Source organism: Trachemys scripta, chromosome 2, assembly GCF_013100865.1.
Source record: "Trachemys scripta elegans isolate TJP31775 chromosome 2, CAS_Tse_1.0, whole genome shotgun sequence".
Taxonomy (NCBI): Eukaryota; Metazoa; Chordata; order Testudines; family Emydidae; genus Trachemys; species Trachemys scripta.
In genome coordinates, this window is record NC_048299.1 from 176,024,910 (window position 1) to 176,042,911 (window position 18,002).

General features: G+C 43.2%; 1 protein-coding gene across 3 annotated transcripts in view; it reads right to left on the reverse strand.

Annotated features, from left to right (window-relative positions):
* Positions 1–18,002, reverse strand: part of SIRT5 (sirtuin 5) — a 30,135-nt gene that overhangs the window by 883 nt on the left and 11,250 nt on the right. For all 3 annotated transcript variants that reach the window (XM_034762378.1, XM_034762379.1, XM_034762380.1), the window contains 4 exons: positions 16,398–16,485; positions 12,351–12,404; positions 4,591–4,714; positions 925–1,040 (listed from right to left, as the gene is read on the reverse strand). In XM_034762378.1, coding sequence (XP_034618269.1) covers positions 925–1,040; positions 4,591–4,714; positions 12,351–12,404; positions 16,398–16,485 — 382 coding nt within the window. The remainder of the gene's footprint in view (positions 1–924; positions 1,041–4,590; positions 4,715–12,350; positions 12,405–16,397; positions 16,486–18,002) is intronic.

Here is an 18,002-nt window from a genome sequence, read left to right on the forward strand (position 1 = left end):
ACAAATTACCACCACAGCATTTTTGCCCTTTCTACACTTCCCTTAATCCAGTTTCTGCAGTTTGTCTAGTCATTTTAAAAGGGTTAATTTTTCTACACACTCCAGAGCAAGTATCACCTGTTGCAATAGCTGTTTAAGCAGCAAATGATTCAACAGAGTGAAGAAGTAAATTGACCGTAATCCTACAGACTTGACATTAGTTTTTGTATTTTCAATAAATTGGCAGTTAAACTAAAACACTAAAAATAAAACAGGAGAGTTTAATACCATCTGACTGACAGAATTATAAACTCTTCAGACCTCGTTCTCTATAAAGTTTAGGCAGATTTTGGAAAAATAGTAAACAAAGAGCTAGGAAAAAACATTATCTAACATTTTCTAGACCAGTGGCCCCCCCACTATGGGCGCACCCCCTAGGGAGTCATGGGGGAAATGTTTTAGGGGGGCACATGGCGGGGCCTGGGCCAGCCCCCACAGGGGGCAGGGAGGTAGCACCACCCAGACCTCGCTCTGCCCCCAGACCAGCTCCACTTTGGCCCCCAGCTGCAGCTCCACTCCGCCCCAAGACCAGCTCCAGTCCCAGCTCCATTCCACCCCCTGCTCTGTCCCCCAACCCAGCTCTGCCCTCATTCCCTCTCCACTCTCAGGCCAGAGCCACCTCTAGCCCCAGTCCCAGCTCCACTGTCAGCTCAAGCTCCTCGGCTGATGAAACCTTGGCTGTGCAGTAATGGAAAGGGGGGGGCGGGGGGCAGAAGACATGGACAGATTCCATTACTAGAAAGGGGGGGGGGGCGCGCGCAACAAGACAAGTTTGGACACCACTGTTCTAGACACTTAAGGGCATTAATTTTTATCAGGACAACATAAGATATCATTTAAGTTAACGTTGCTTCCCTCTTCTACCTAAAATATGAGCAGTTTTACCTGAACCTATTTGTAGCAGGGGTGGCTTGCATGTTAAATTCTGCAACTGGCACTCCTCTGGCAGATACTTGAGGAGCAAACATAGCAGCAGGATACACCACAGAAGAGGTTCCCACCTGCAGGGGGAAAAAAAAAAAAATAGCATCAGACCAGCATTTTAAAAAAGAATTCAGTAACCTTCAGACATCCTGAGAGACTCTCGACCTGCAGATTTGCTAAAACATCTAATGCATGTTCAACCCTACAATACAAGTCTACAAGTATTAATATGGTCTGATTAGTGCAACCTGCTGAAACCTGAGGGATAAGAGGTCTGATACAGTGCTCCTCGGACTGGAAGGGAGTAAAAACAGCACTCAAGTTTGCTCTTCAGCCCTTCTAGTTGAAGTGGTATGGTGGTGACTGGTTACAAAGTAAGCCATTTCCAGTCATATGTGGTGGTGGTGGTGGTGGGGAAATCACTCAGAAGTGGGGCCACTGGCAAGGGAATAAATAAGGGAAATCCTAACAGAACACAACCTAAAGCAAGTTTAAATATATGAAGGAAAGTAGCCTCCCACCTACCTTTCAGGGGTATAGTGGAGATTAATATTTATAGAGGGATCTGAACAAGGGCTGTCAAGCGATTAAAAAAATTAATCGCGATTACTCATGCGATTAATCGCACTGTTAAACAAAAATAGAATACCATTTATTTAAATAGTTTTGGATGAGTTCTACATTTTCAAATGTATTGGTTTCAATTACAACACAATACAAAAGGTACAGTGTTCACTTTATTTTTGATTACGAGTATTTGCACTGTAAAAAACAAAAATAGTATTTTTCAATTCACCTAGTACAAGTACTGTAGTGCAATCTCTTTATCATGAAAGTTGTCTTACAAATGTAGAATAATGTAAAAAAAAAAAAAAAACAAAAAAAACCCCTGCATTCAAAAATAAAACAATGTAAAATTTTAGAGCCTACAAGTCCACTCAGTCCTACTTTTTGTTCAGCCAATTGCTCAGAAACAAGTTTGTCTACATTTGCAGGAGATAATGCTGCCCGCTTCTTGTTTATAATGTCACCTGAAAGTGAGAACAGGCATTCTCATGGCACCAGGGTGAAAGTAAATTAAAGGATTTACCGGTACGCCGGAGTCCTGAGCAGGGGGGCGGGGCCTCAATTGGAAGAGGTGGGGCCTTTAAATCCCCAGGCTCTTTAAATCAAGTTTTAAAGGGCCTGGGGCTCCGCTGCAGTAGAGACGCCTGGAGCCCCTGGCCCTTTAAATCACCGCTGAAGCCCCACTGCTGCTAGCCCAGGGCTCCGGCAGCGGGGCTCAGGAGGCAATTTAAAGGGCCCGGGGCTCTGGCCGCTGCCAGGAACCCAGGCCCTTTAAATCACCAGCCTGAGGAAGCCAGTCCAGTCCGGTGTACCGGCTGGCCCTTGCCAGTACACCGTACCGTACTGGCTTACTTTCACCTCTTCATGGTACTGTTGTAGCTGGCGTTGCAAGATATTTACGTGCCAGATGCGCTAAAAATTGACATGTTCCTTCATGCTTCAACCACCATTCCAGGGGACATGCGTCTATGCTGATGAGGGGTTCTGCTCAATAACAAGCCAAAGCAGTGCAGACCGACGCATGTTCATTTTCATTATTTGAGTCAGATGCCACCAGCAGAAGATTGATTTTCTTTTTTGGTGGTTTGGGTTCTGTAGTTTCCGTATCGGAGTGTTGCTCTTTTAAGACTTCTGAAAGCATGCTCCACACCTCGTCCTTCTCAGAGTTTGGAAGGCACTTCAGATTCTTAAACGTTGGGTCGAGTGCTGTAGCTATCTTTAGAAATCTCACTTTGGTCCCTTCTTTCTGTTTTGTGAAATATGCAGTGAAAGTGTTCTTAAAATGAACAACATGTGCTGGGTCATCATCCAAGACCGCTATAACATGAAATATATGACAGAATACAGGTAAAACAGAGCAGGGGATATACAATTCTCTCCCAAGGAGTTCAATCTCAAATTTAATTAACTATTTTTTTTTTTTTTTAAACAAGCATCATCAGCATGTCCTCTGGAATGGCGGTTGAAGTATGTAGAGGGCATATGAATGTTTAGCATATCTGGCACATAAATACCCTGCAATGCTGGCCACAAAAGTGCCATGCAAATACCTCTTCTCACATTCAGGTGACATTGTAAATAAGAAGAGGGCAGCATTATCTCCAGTAAATGTAAACAAACTTGTTTGTCTTAGTTATTGGCTGAACAAGAAGTAGGACTGAGTGGACTCTCAGGCTCTAATGTTTTACATTATTTTGTTTTTGAGTGCAGTTATGTAACAAAAAAAATCTACATCTGTAAGTTGCACTTTCAGGACAGAGATTGCACTACATTACTTGTAAGAGGTGAATTGAAAAATACATCTGAAGAAGTGAGTTTTTTTTACCCACGAAAGCTTATGCCCAAATAAATCTGTTAGTCTTTAAGGTGCCCCTGGGCTCCTTGTTGTTTTTGTGGATACAGACTAACATGGCTACCCCCAATACTATTTCTTTTGTTTATCATTTTTACAGTGCAAATATTTGTAATACAAAACAATGTACACTGATTTCAATTATAACACAAAATACAACATATATGAAAGTGTAGAAAAATATCCAAAATATTTAATAAATTTCAGTTAGTATTCTGTTGTTTAACAGTGCGATTAAAATTGCGATTAATCGCGAATAATTTTTTTAATTGCAATTTAATTTTTTTGAGTTAATCGCCTGAGTTAACTGCGATTAATCGACAGCCCCAATCTGAACATGTAAAACTCTGAATATATTAAAAAGCAAAAGATGAAGTTGCACTTGAAAGAATAATCTATGGTGGGAGAGGCAGCTTCGAGGAAACTGTCACTCACCTACCAGCATAGATTGTGCTATCATTGCAAAGATGTTTCTTCTCTTTTTTCCCCTTATTTAGTATAAATTAAATGTTAAAGTAACCTTAAAGTTGAGAATGTAAACACATTATAAGGACACATTCAATTAAAGAAAAAAAGCTAAAAGTAGTTTCAGATACTATACCTGTCCCTTTCCCTTCCTACCAACTTACAGAACATAGTTTCCTATGTTTTGAAATAGTTTTCTCCCCTTTTAGCGATATGAAAAATCCATGCAAACAGGAGCAACTGATTGGCTCTATTAATCTGACCATTTATAAAGTTCTGTCAAATGCAAAGTTAAAACAAAATAAATATATTTAAAAAAAAAAAGATTTGTTAGCTTTTACAACTTCCTAAACAGTTATATTTAAAAAAACAAAAAAGTCAAAAGTGTGATTTTTTTAAAGTTTCCAGTGTTTAAGGAATTCAAAAGTTAAGCAATATTAGGTTGGTCATATTGCATAAGTACTTTCAACTACTGCATATGCAGCTAATGTATAACTTTAATATAAATAGTATGTGCTATGTGGCCAAGTTAACACTGCTGAATTTGCTTCAACTCAGAAATTCTTCACTGGTATGTTTAAATTATCAAACTTAATGCTACCTTAACATACTGAGACTTTATTTTAACGTATTACGTTTCACTGAAACTGTCTCATGGCTGTATCTACATTTCCCATATCTGAGAGATGTGATTTCTTAATTTTAGCTTGCTTGACTAAATATGAAACTAAGGCATTCCTTACCACCAAACAGAGGTCACAGATCTCAAGTTCATTTTCAACCTCTGTAAGAATGTCAGAATTCAGAGTTTCTCCAAACCACACAACATGGGGACGGAGGAGGCCATTGCAGCCTTGCTCTTCACACCTGTGAAAAGTTACAACAATAGAAGGAGATACAACACTTGAAGTGATTTTGAGCCTTAGATTGATTTGTTAAAAATGTTTAAGATAGACTTATTTCTATTACAATAGGTTTGTTAGATCACACTTCGGACAACAATATATTCAATCTAGGCATGATTAAAGCTACGATTTAGTCACCGGTATTTTTAATAAAAGTCACGGACAAGTCACGGCCTGTGACCTGTCCTTGACTTTTACTAAAAATACCCCTAATTAATCTAAGGTGCTGGGGAGGAGGGGCGCACTCCTGTGGCTGCTGATGCTCCACAGCAAGGGTTCTCAACCTTTTTCTTTTTGAGGCCCCCACCAACATGCTATGAAAACTTCACTGCCCACTTGTGCCACAATAATTGGTTTTCTGCATATAAAAGCCAGGGCTGGCATTAGGGGGTGGCAAGCAGGGCAACTGCCTGGGGCTCCATGCCACAGGGGCCCTGGCGAAGGTACATTGCTCAGGCTTCAGCTTCAGCCATAGGTGGTGGGACTCCGAGCCCCAGGCTTCAGTCCCATTCGATGGGGCTTCGGCTTTCTGCCCTGGGCCCCAGCAAGTCTAACACTGACCCTGCTTGGCGGCCTTCCTGAAACCTGCTTGCAGCAGCCCAGGAGGCCCGGACCCCTGGTTGAGAACCACTGCTTTAGGTAGGGTGACCAGATAGCAACTGTGAAAAAACGGGGCGGGGGTGGGGGGTAACAGGCACCTATATACGAAAAAGTCCCCAAAACCGAGACTGTCCCTTTAAGACAGGTTACTCACCTGTGCAGTAATTGACGTTTTTCGAGATGAGTGTCTCTGTGGGTACTCCACTCCAGATGTTGATGCGTCCCTGCGCCTTTGCTCGGAAATTTTGACAGCAGTACTCGTATCAGTTGCACACACGCAGAGCCTGCCCCACGCGCTGAGTGTGCCTTAATAGTACACGTGCGCGACCGGTCTCAGTTCCTTCTCTACAACGGAGGCTACCCCAACTCCAAAGTAGAGGGAAGGAGGATGGGTAGTGGAGCATCCACGGGGACACTCATCTTGAAGAATGTCAGTTACTGCACAGGTGAGTAACCTCCTCTTCGAGAGAGAGATGTCCCTGTGGGTGCTCCACTCCAGGTGACTTAAAAGCAGTGTATCTCAAGGAGGTAGGGACTTCGGATCTGGTAGGAATGCAGTAGATAGTACAGCTCTGCCCAATCGTGTATCAGAGAGAGGTTCTTGATTAAGGGATAATGCTTAACAAATGTGTGTTCAGAAGTCCAAGTGGCCGCTTTACAGATGTCAGCCAGAGGAACTTTGCGTAGAAAAGCCATGGAGGTAGCTATGGAGGTAGTGGAGTGAGTTCTGATGCCGGCTGGAAGAGTAACCTTCTTTATCTGATAGCACAGTCAGATACACTCAGAGATCTAGTTGGAAAGTCTCTGGGTAGAAATAGGTGTGCCTTTGGATCGCTCTGCAATGGAGACAGAGTCTGGAAGAGTTCCTAAAGGGCCTGGTTCTATCCAAATAGAAGGACAAAGCCCTGCGGACATCTAACGTATGCATTGTGGATTCAAAAGAGTTTACATATGGTTTAGGAAGAAGGTCATTGATGTGGAATGACGAATGCACCTTTGGAAGAAATTTGGGACGTAGTCGGAGGGTAACTTTGTCCTTAAAAAATAATGTGTACGGTGGGTCCGCCATGAGAGCTGCTATTTCTCCTGTGCATCTGGTGGAGGTGATTGCCACTAAGAATGCTGTTTTCATAGAGAGGTGTAAGAGGGAGCAAGTGGCTAGGGGCTCGAATGGTTGTTGAGTTAAGTAGGTTAATACTAAGTGAAGGTCCTACGGAGAGGTAGGAGGTTTAATGTCCGGGTATAGGGATTGGAGGCCTTTGAGAAAACGCTTGGTGACTGGATGAGCAAAAACAGAGGTATTGTTGATCTTGTCATGAAAAGTTGTAATAGCAACTAAGTTGACTTTGAAGAAGCTGAAAGAGAGGCCAGATTGCTTAAGGTCTAATAGGTAGTCAAGTATGAATGGAAGAGGTGCAGAAGTAGGAGGAATTTGTTTGGTTGAGCACCATTGTGTGAATCACTTCCACTTCTGGAGATAGGTGGTGCAAGTAGATTGCGTTCTGATATGTAGGAGCACTCTTTGAACCTGCTCAGAACATGCTAGTGCATTTTGGGAGAACCATGTAAGAACCAAGCTTTGAGGTGAAGCATGGACAGGTTGGGGTGAAGAAATTAGCCCGGTTGCTGCGATAGGAGGTTCGGAGTGAGGTGCAACAAAATCAGTGGGCGAACTGACATTCTGGTGAGGAACAGAAACCATGGTTGTCTGAGCCACAACAGGGCAATCAGAATTACCGTGGCACAATCTGTTCGTATATTTGTCAGAACTCTGTGGAGGACCGGTATTGGTGGAAATGCATACAGTAAGTCCTGATCCAATGAGATCATGAACGCATCTCCTAGGGAATGTTTCCCCAGTCCCGCTCTGGAGCAAAATTCGGGATATTTCTTGTTCTTCGCAGTTGCGAAGATGTCTAGGGTTGGGTAGCCCAAATGCAGAGTATGTTGAGGATGATCGTCTTGTTTATTTCCCATTCGTGATCCCAGGGAAAGCATATGCTTAATTCGTCCAGGGTGGTATTCAGGGAAGCTCCGGGAAGATAGGTGGCTGATATCCAGATGTTGTTTGCAAGGCACCAATTCCAGAGCTTCATAGCTTCTGTGCAAAATGAGTGAGAGCAAGCTCCTCCCTGCCTGTTTACATAGAACATGCAGGCGATGTTATCTGTCATTATTCGAACATGTTGGTTCCGAATCAATGGGAGGAAGTGACAGCAAGCGCTGCGTATGGCTCAAAGCTCTAGGACGTTTATGTGTAGAGAGGTTTCGGTTGAAGACCATAGCCCCTGGGCTGTGTGGTGGGACATGTGTGCACCCCACCCTGTGAGGGATGCATCGGTAGTCATTATGAGGGATAGAGCATCCTGGAGAAAGGGGACTCCTGAGCAGAGACTGGAGGGAACCGTCCACCATAGGAGAGCGTCTTTGACTCTGAAAGGTATGGATAGAGGCTTGTTTAGAGCATGTACATTCGGTTTGTAAAACGTGGCCAACCAAGCTTGGAAGCACCTCATGTATAATCGCGCATTTTTGACCACAAATGTGCACGAGGCCATGTGACCTAAGAACTGTTGCGAAGTTTTGTGACCAGGAGTTTTATGGTGTTGAAACAGTCGGGCAGGAGAGATACTATTCCTGTCTAGGAATCAAGGTGTGCTCCTATGAACTCCAGGTGTCGGATAGGAGATAAGGTGGATTTGTTTTTGAACTTTTGCTTTTTGATAAATTTATTGAGCTTCCTTGAGGTTGAGGATTGGTCATCATCCCCCGGGTTTCTTTGCTCTTAAGAAATAATGGGAATAGAAACCCTTCCCTCTGTGTTGTTCAGGCATGACTTCCACTGCTCCCAATTGAAGGAGATATACTTCTTGGAGGAGCAGTTGCTCTTGAGAGGGGTCTCTGAAGAGGGATGGGGAGGGTGGGTGGTTAGGAGGAAAGGATAGGAAAGGGATGGAATAGCCAATTGTGACGACCTCTATAATCCACTTGTCAGTGGTAATGTTCTGCCATTGATGGGAGAATGGTCATAGGCGGTGTCCAAAAAGAGGGGCAGGTGGTGTAAGCACTGAAGTGGGAATGTTGTTTTCTATATCTAGGACCACGGCTTCAAATCTGCTTATTAGTCAGAGGGGGTTGAGATGCTGCTGAGGAGTTGGGACGGCGGCACTGGTATCTGGGTCTCTGATGTTGCTGCTGCTGTTTCCCATGTGATCTATGGAATTGCTGGGTGTATGTAGGGTAGCGTGGACGCTGGTAAGGTTGAAATCTATATTGTCATCTTCTGGTCATAGGCGTTTGAATTCCTAGGGACCGGAGAGTTGTCCTTGAGTCCTTCACTGAATGAAGTACATCGTTCGTCATGGAGGCAAAGAGTTTGTCGCCATCGAAGAAAAGATCTTCAGTGGTACTCTGGACCTTTCGAGGAAAGGAAGAGGAGAGCCATGAACTCTGGCGGATCAGCACTGCTGTAGCAGTGGATCTTGCTGCAGTACTGGCTGCATCAAGGGCCGCTTGAAGAGCGGTACAGGAGATGATCTGTACCTCGGAAACAAGGACTGTAAATTGTTTCTTTTCTTCTGGAATGTCATCAATAAAGTCCATGAATTTATTGTAATTTTTGTGGTCATATTTTGCCAAAACGGCTGTATAATTAGCAATGCGAAATTGTAACATGGAGGATGTGGATACCTTATGTCCGAGCAGATCTAATCACTTACTTTCCTTGTTGAATGGGGTGGAGTGGGGAAACTGGTGTTTGGTCTTTTGGTTGACAGCGTCTACTACCAGAGAGTTCGGCACTGGATGAATGAAAAGGAATTCAGAGGCCTTGGAAAGGATGAAGTACTTCCGATCCACTTGCTTACAGGTAAGTAGGCTTGCAGTGGGAGTTTGCCAGATAGCCTTAGCAGGTTCCAAAAGGGCTGCGTTGATCGGTAATGCAATCCTAGAAGAAGAGGGCTGCAGGATGTCAGTTAGCTCATGCTGCTGTTCAGAAACCTCCTCCTGGTTAATTCTTAACTCATTGGCAACTCTTTTAAAAAGATCTTGAAAGTTTGAGAAGTCATCGGAAGATGTCAGAGAGGAGGAAGTAATGCTTCATCAGGCATAACCACTGGTTCTACTGGGTTGGAGGCAGGTTGTGATTGATCCTGCAGTTGTGACGGTGCTTGCCTGGTGTCTTAAGTCAGTGACAGATTTGTCAACTGGCGGTACCGGGCAGGCATCACACCTGGCTGTGGTAGCCTAGCAAGTGTGGTCTCGAGGATAAGGTGCCCATGGAGCCCAATATTGCCTCTGTGGTGGGAAGGGCATGGGTGGTGCCATCCAGGGGTTTACACACCACAGGGCAGGATCCTGAGAGTAGGACAAGGTAACTTTTCTATGACCTCTATTGATTGGGGTCTGAGGACAGGAGATTTGATAGGGTGAAAATTTTCCCTGCAGTCCAGATTCCTCATTACTGGAGGAAGGCTGTCCGGACCCTGAATGAGCATTTGGAGAGAAGCAAGCGTTAAGTAGGGGTGACTGCAGGATAGGGGACACCAGCAGGTCCCTCGACTGTGTGAATTGCGGTGCCACAGCCCCTCTGTGAGGTGAGGGCTGTGCAAGAGGAATCTGTTGTGAAGAAAGGTTCCTCTGCACCGGTGTCCTGAGCTTTGTTTCGCTGCCGGCCAGCTCAGAAGATGACGGTGCCGGGAGAGCGAGAATAGCCTGCGGGGGGGTCAGGCATGTCAACATGTGTTGGCACCGAATGGTGCCATGAGAGAGGCCGGCAACTGGAAGCCTCGGCACTGAAGCTTTGTGCTCCCGCCGCAGGCGGGTTTCGCACAGTGCCAGAGGAGCCCGGCGCGTCAAAAGTGCTCAGCCGGGGAAGTGCTGGGAGGGAGGTTGTAGACCTGCCCAGGGAAGTCTTCTCCAGCGAAGTACCCTTTGCGGGTGGAAGTGAGTGCTGTTTTTTTGAGGTTTTCTTTTCTTTTCTTTGAGGCGGGGGGAGGGGGAGCCTGCGGCGTGTAGCAGAGTCAGTGCCAGAGAAGCTGATCCTAAGGACGTCTGGAGGAGGAGCGGTTTTGGTCTCAGCTCCCTGTCCTTATGTGCCCTGGATTTTAGCTTGCTACAGTGGGCACATTTTGGGGGGATGTGGGACTCCCCCAAACATTTTATACATTTTGAATGGTCATCTGAGAGAGGGATGGCATCATGGCAGGTAGAGCAGCGCATAAAGCCTGGGGAGCCAGGCATGTCGGAATCGGCTGCTGCTGAAAGGAACGAGAAGGTTGGGTTTTTTTGGTTGGTTGGTTGGTTTGTTTTAAAGAGAGAAAAAGATAGGAGAAGTGGTATCTAATTACTACTGGGGAAAACTAACTAACAAGGAAGGTATTTGAACAAAGGGAGAGAAAAGTCTCTAACGAGTCTGCTGACCTCCATCTCAGCCGGGGATGGTAGAGAAGGAACTGGGGAGACCGGTTGTACCCATGTACTATTAAGGCACTCAGCGTGTGCGGCAGGCTCTGCATGTGCGCAACCAGTACAAGTACAGCTGTCAAAATCTCCGAGCAAAGGTGCAGGGACGCACCAACACCTGGAGTGGCGCACCCACAAGGACATCTCGAAGAAGAAACAGGACAGGATCCGGGGGACGCTGCTGCTGTGGGTGTGTGTGTAGAGGTGGCCTGGGGCCCCGCCAAAGCTATGGGCAGGGGGGACAGCTCGGGGCTCCACTGCTGCTGTTCCGGGACCAGCTGCCTGGGGCTGCCCGGGCAGCGGCCGTCCCCCAGAGCCACCCCAGCTGCTCGGGCGGCCCTGGGGTCAGCTGCACCAGTCGCTGCAGAAGTCACGGAGGTCTGAGAAAGTCACAGAATCTGTGACTTCCGTGAAAGACTCGCAGCCTTAGGCATGATAATATAAAAATAATGTTTCACATTACAGCTGAAGCGAAGATATCAAATCTCTTATTCCAAAGGACTCTATAGTACTTTACAAAATTGATTTTGTGCTGGCAGACATCAAAGGGGGTATGTTTGTATGGAGTCAGTTGAACAATTGAGGATTTAAACTGCTACACTCCATTTGGACCACATCATCTTAACCAAAGTATACAGGGAGAGCTTCCTCTGTTATACAGTGCAACGATATCTCTGGGTGAAGTACGGAAGCTGTTTAACAAGACTGAACAATGCTACCCTACAGTCTTATGCAAGGAATAAAAAAGACTGTAGCCAAGTGCAAGAAGTTGAGGCAAATCATTTACTGTCACAAAAAGTGCCATGGAATTTTTAATGATCACAAGATACTTTGCAGCAGACATCTCCAAGCATCGTATTAGATACTGCCTCAGAGGAAAGAGTGCTAGCTACTGAATAAACAGCAGATTATCCTGTAGTACTTGGTTGCTTGCTACCGCTGTTCAGTTCCCCACTTGCTAAACAATCTATTCATTTAGCCTAGTCTTTACCAGATGCTTACACATAAATAAGCAACCTATTTTTCTTCACTATAACCCCATCCACATTTCCTTTGTCAGTTATCTCTTGTAATGTTATGTTTAAATTTAAGATGTTTTGCACTATGGGCAGGTCTACACTTAAAACGCGGCACTGGGGCAGCTGCACCAATGCAGAGCTTAAGTGAAGACACTCCTATGCTGAGGGCAGAGCTTCTCCCATCAGCATAGTTAATCCATCTCTGCAAGAGGCAGTAGCTATGTCAACAGGAGACGCTCTCTGGCCAACACAGCGCTGTCTATCCCGGGGGTTAGGTCGGTATACCTACGTCATTCAGGGGTGGATTTTTCAGACCCCTGAGTGACATAGTTATACTGATATAAGTCTGTAGTGTAGACTTGTTCTGTCTCTCATTTTGTAAGAACTTTCACGTTCTTCTGATGCTATGTAAATAATATTAATAAATTCATTTGTGGAGGCATCCTTTCAAAGTACTTGTGCAATTTGAGGGGGATCATGTTGGTGTGGTGAAAAGAGATGAAAGTCAGCACTCACCGAGGAAGATTTTCCACTGGAATCTTGGCATCTTCTATTTCAGGGTCTGGAGCACTGAAGTAAAAAAATAAAAAAACATTTTATGTACCAAACAAAATGCTTTTACAAGTAAAATGTATTTCTCCAGAGCACTCTCGCAAATCAAGGTGGTTTAGTAGCCGTAGGAAATAAATATATATACTACAACACTAAAGTCAGTAAAACAGGCTCATCATTGGTTTTAGAATGGCAAGAACAATAATAGGGCTCAGGTGCGAGGCACAAAAAAGGGTGGTTTCCACTTATGTGGAGCACCACAAAGGGCATGGGGGAATGCACGTATGCCCCCCCCCCCTTTTTTTTTTTTTGCTTCTCTCTAATGTAAAAAGTCCTGGGAAGGGCTTTTTCTTCCTTCAAAACACATTTTTTTCTTGATTTTGTCACATATGAGAAATTCAAGACTTGTCCACCTGGGACAACACTATATGACCACAGATGGGGCAAGAGTATCACTACACAGATACCAAGGAAGTGAAACCTGATATTGAGGGGAAATGTAATTTTCAGTCAGACCATTTAAAATACTGTTTTTTTTTCATGCCTATTTAACTAAGTTTTTTCCCTACACACAAAATGTATAGCACTTTATTGGTATACAGTTATTTTGGTACAACACTCCTAGCATGGATACAGTTATTAACAGTATAGTTTATTCCTGTTCAGGAAGGGGAATAAGCTGAACTGGTGTAAGTGCATCCCCACTAGTATAATTGTGTCCTCCCTCAGAGCTGTACCAGCATAACTGTAATTGGTTAAATAAAAAACAAAAAAAATCACAGATCTAACCAAAATAGTTATACCAATACAAATTGTGTGTGTAGACCAGGCCTAATGCAACTGGAAGAAAAGACATGTTTGGATCTAATGCCCCCATGTTTTCAACTAAGAGGTGAGAAAATTCCAAACTTCTCTCTCCATTTTTCCCCCATCACCACATGCCATCAAGCAAATTCAGAGAGACCAGATTTGATATCCTTAATATAAAGGTTAAAAAAAAAAGTTTTAGATCTTCTTCATATGTCATAAAGCAGCAAAAGTGGGCACAAATCCAATCTTCCCTTTGTAGGTCATCTTTGGCTAGGTATGCACTACAAAGGGCATAGCTATGTCAGTCAGGGCTGTGAAGAAATGTGACTCCTGACTGACGTAGCTGTGCTGGCACAAGGCACTTAGCATAGACACCATTATACTAGAAAAACTGCACTTTTACCAGTATAGTTTATTTCATTCAGTACAGCTGGAATAAGCTGTACCAGCAAAAGCACAACTTTGCCAGCATAAACTATGTTCACACAAAGAGTGTTTTGCTGCTATATTATACAGTAGCAAACTGCTCCGAGTGTAGACCTGGCCTTTAACTTGAAGCAGCTCTTCTCTTCAGGAGATCTAGAAGGAAATTACTTGTTAAATGACGGAAGTCAGATTTACCATCATTTTTACCTGAAGTTCTACTTTCTGTAGGCTACATGCAAATTGTCATTTATTATTTGTACTGCTGTAACACATAAGTCCCCGAGACACGATCAGGATTGATTGCAAGGTGCTGTAAAAATATACAGGCCACAGTGCATAGGAAATGTGTAGCTACATGCCATAATGAAAAGCAGGTTGCCTCCACACTGCAGTGTGTAACTACACTTGTCAGTGAAAGGCTCTGGCTGTAGGGGAACCTGTCAGAGCCTTTCCCCACTGCCTCCCCCATGCCAGAGCCATTCCCTGCTGCCAAAGTCTCTTTCTGTGGCAGGAAAAGGCTCTGGAAGGTCCCTGTGGCAGGGAAAGACTCCAGCAGTGAGGAAGCAACTGCAGGACACTATACTGCTAAAAATAATAGTGTAGACATCGGAGGCACTACTTGGGTGAGTAGAGAGCTGTGTAGGGTGTATATACCCAGGTACACAGCCACAGGGTTCAGGTGTGTCTTTACTTTACTCACCTAAGCGGTGCCTCACGGTTTACATTGCTATTTATACCCATGCTAGGAGGGAGCATAGTGTATGTATTCTACACTCTACCAAAAGAAGCATGTAGTGTAGACATACCTATAGAAAGACAATCCCTGTATCGAATTGCTTACTATCTAATTTAAGACAAGATGAACAAGTGAGCATAACAAACGGTAGAAAGGACGGGAGGAAGAAAAGGGGATAAAGGTAACAAGTTCACATGGTAACATAGGATAGTAACCACTCAACTTGATGGTTCCAGACCATCTAAAAGGTTTGTTCTAATGGAACGGATATACACTTTTGTGTAAGATTTAGGATCAACAATTTTTCATACACCACCTTTATATCTTGTGATATTATGGAGCACCAAAGCCATTCCAAAGTTAAGGTTATAATCAAGCTTTTACTACAAGCCTGATAGTTCTCCTATCTCCAAAATCCACAACAAAGGAACAGGAGTCTAAAAAGTGTCAGATTAAGACTGGGGTGGAGATAGATGTTTTCTACTAAATGTGAAGTGATTTGGACAAAGGGTTCCTCCCTAAAACACATTTTCAGCAGCCTCCAAAACTTCTGAACTTTTGTTTCTGATGACAGAGTGGCAAAAATTTTAAAAAGGGGAAAGTGAGGAAAGGAGAAATAGTACATAACCATTTAATTCATCTGGTCAAAATCTCGTGCACAGAACCAATGTTTCATTTCCTAGAGTCCAACACTAAAAGTTTCCAAAACTAGAAAACTTTGCTTCAAATCCAGTCAAGGTTGCTAAGTGACAGCAATGTATCCATATATCACACCATTTACAAAACTGAAGTACTTGAAAGCAAATAAAAAAAAATAGGTAAGGACATCTTGAAGGTTACACTACACCTTCCACAATATTTTTTTAAACAAAATATGTATTTTATCATATCAACCACAACTGAGAGACATGGATCGCTGGGGGAATTTTAATGTATTTTTGATTTTAATATCTAAATATTTCAAGGAATATTGGTATATGGGGATATTAGTTAATATATCAGAAAAATAAAAGGACCCATTGCTGTTTCTTGAGAATAAGGGTGTAGCTGTAGTTCAATAGCCAAACATATGACATTATGTGGCCTCACCTTTGAAATAATTGATGTGTCATTAAAGTGCTCATTACTGATATAATTTGTATTTGACAGAAAATTGTATTTGATGTGTCACTCAGGAATCTTAACTGATCTTTGAAATACAGCTTGTTGGTTTTGGAACTTCCCAGATTTGCTGTTAAACATCTTTCATTTTTCCTCTTCTGCAGGTGTCACTGCATTCAGTGGCAATCCAGACCAGTAGGGGGCTGTCACCACTTGTCCTGCAATCCTGGGTGCCTTACAATATTTTGCTGCTGTAGCTCCCAGCCTACCTACAAGCATGCAGGTCACACCCTGTGTTTGTGTGCTAAACAGCCCTGGTTCAGCAGCTCTGAACCTCACTCTGGCTTCCACTAGCCTTGGTTACAACCATCAAGGTGACCCCAAATACATTCCCAGTTCTGAATTTTACCAGTGTGGTAGGTGTAGTGAGTATGTCAGGCCTGACAAGATTTGCTGACACATAGTGAACCACAAATGGGGCTTGGTGTCACAGTAGGTAAATGAACATTCAAAAAAAAAAAAAAACCACTTTAATGAGAGATATAAAATATAAACCTAAATACATAACACATAACTGGATCCCGGTTAGTCTCTGCTAGTGGGTTATTTTTAATAAACTTATTCTGCTAACTTCCTGTAAGTAAGATCATTACTTAAAAAAATTGGAAAAACATGGCTAAGCCCCGTGTGCGCTTTAGCAGTGAGCTGTTTCAGAGGTCTGACATCCCCCCAGTTCTCAGTGAATAAAGCTAGAATTAATGAAACAATATATCCTATGTTTTCAAAGCATCATGTGGGCTTTAAACCCGATTCCCACTGAGGTAAATGGGGGACACCTGGCTAAAACCCAGCCCAGCTCTGAAAATATTTACTCTGCTAAAGATAATAAATAAGTAGCAAACTGAAAAAGAGAAAGTATGGGTTTCACAATATATTACCCTTTCCCAGCCAAAGCTGGACATATTGGACTCTTGTAATTCTTTGCCACATTTCCACAGCTGGTGCATCGGGTTTTGAATAAGCTACCTGAAATGCACAAAGCAGCAATTCCAGATTTTAATATCAAACAATGACTTTCAGATGTGGTTACGCATGCAAACAGTTATATCCATCCCAAGTGTTCCCTTATTTGACATTGGAGAATATATCTTGTGGGCAGTTTAAGTTACAGGAACACAGAACTAAGAAATTCCACCTTGGCAGCACTGTGAATTAGTTTATTATAGAGCATGTACATAAAACATTTTTGATTGGCAGTCAAAGAAACCAATAGCATATGTATTCCCAAAGCCAAGATAGCAAAGGCAGGAGTGCAAGTTTAATAGAAACTGCCATGCTGAACCAGAGAAATGGCCCCTCTAGTAGACTGTGGTTTAACTCATGACATCTAGATGATTAACACAGTATTACTGAACTTTTTTTTTTTTTTATAAACAAAAAAATGGGAATTGTTTGCAATCTGGCTAAGAAGGATGACTTATGATGGTAGCATTTCCTTCTGCATACAGGAGAACTGTGTTAAAACACACACTTTGTAATTTGCACAAAAAATGCTCAAAAAAGGTACCTCTGACTTCTCAAATAATTAACAGCGAATGATATAGTGATGCCTGACATTACTAAGACTTCGTAATATACTGTAGTATATTTTGTAAAAATGAATTATAATCAAAATTAAACTACACTTATCAGAATAAGTGAACAAAATACTTTGTGATGTATTATCCCTGCTCATGAACTGGAAAACTCAATAATTTGTAATTCCTACCCTTTAGGATAAATAAGCTAAGTTCTATTGTATGAGTATATTCATTCAAGTGGATCTGAGACATGTAAGGAGAAAGTGTTAAGAGAGAGACAGTTCCAGTACCATTGTCAGTATAAAAAACAAAATGACAAACAACAAAGGGAAGAGACAGCAGGTGATGACAAGTTCAGCAATAGTTGGTCAGAGTAAGTACATGTTAACCCACACACCTCCTTGGTGTGGTGTTCTGTCCCATCTAGTGGCACCAAGACCACTTAGAGAGAGAGTTAAATGAGTCTGCTCTACAGCCTTAGCTAACAGCCAGTTGACTTTTAGCTCATGCGATAGAGGCTCATGCACTAAGCTCCAGAGGTCCCAGGTTCGATCCTGCCCACTGACAACTGGGGTCTGTCGGCGCTACACATGCATTTAGACTGGTAGAAATTTTCCATCTCAAGTGCTTGACAGAAATTGGGTTCTCAACAAAACAACTGTTTAGGAAAAAAAGTGTCTGCTTTCCCTGAAAAATGTTGACTTTTAATCTAAAACTCGAACACCTGAAAATCAAAAAAATTTTTTTGGAAATGCCACCAGAGCACCTCTTGCGAGCGACAGTGCAGGTGTCTCATGCACTCATCCCAGACTACATCTCCCATGCTGCACCCTGGTGTCCCCTCTTGCTAAGCAGCCACAGTGCATCATGGGAGGCCTTGGCCACAATGTGTAACGAGAGATGTAATCTGGCCAGGAAGCCAGACCCATAAAGGAGAACTGGACCACTGGGCACGTGGCATTT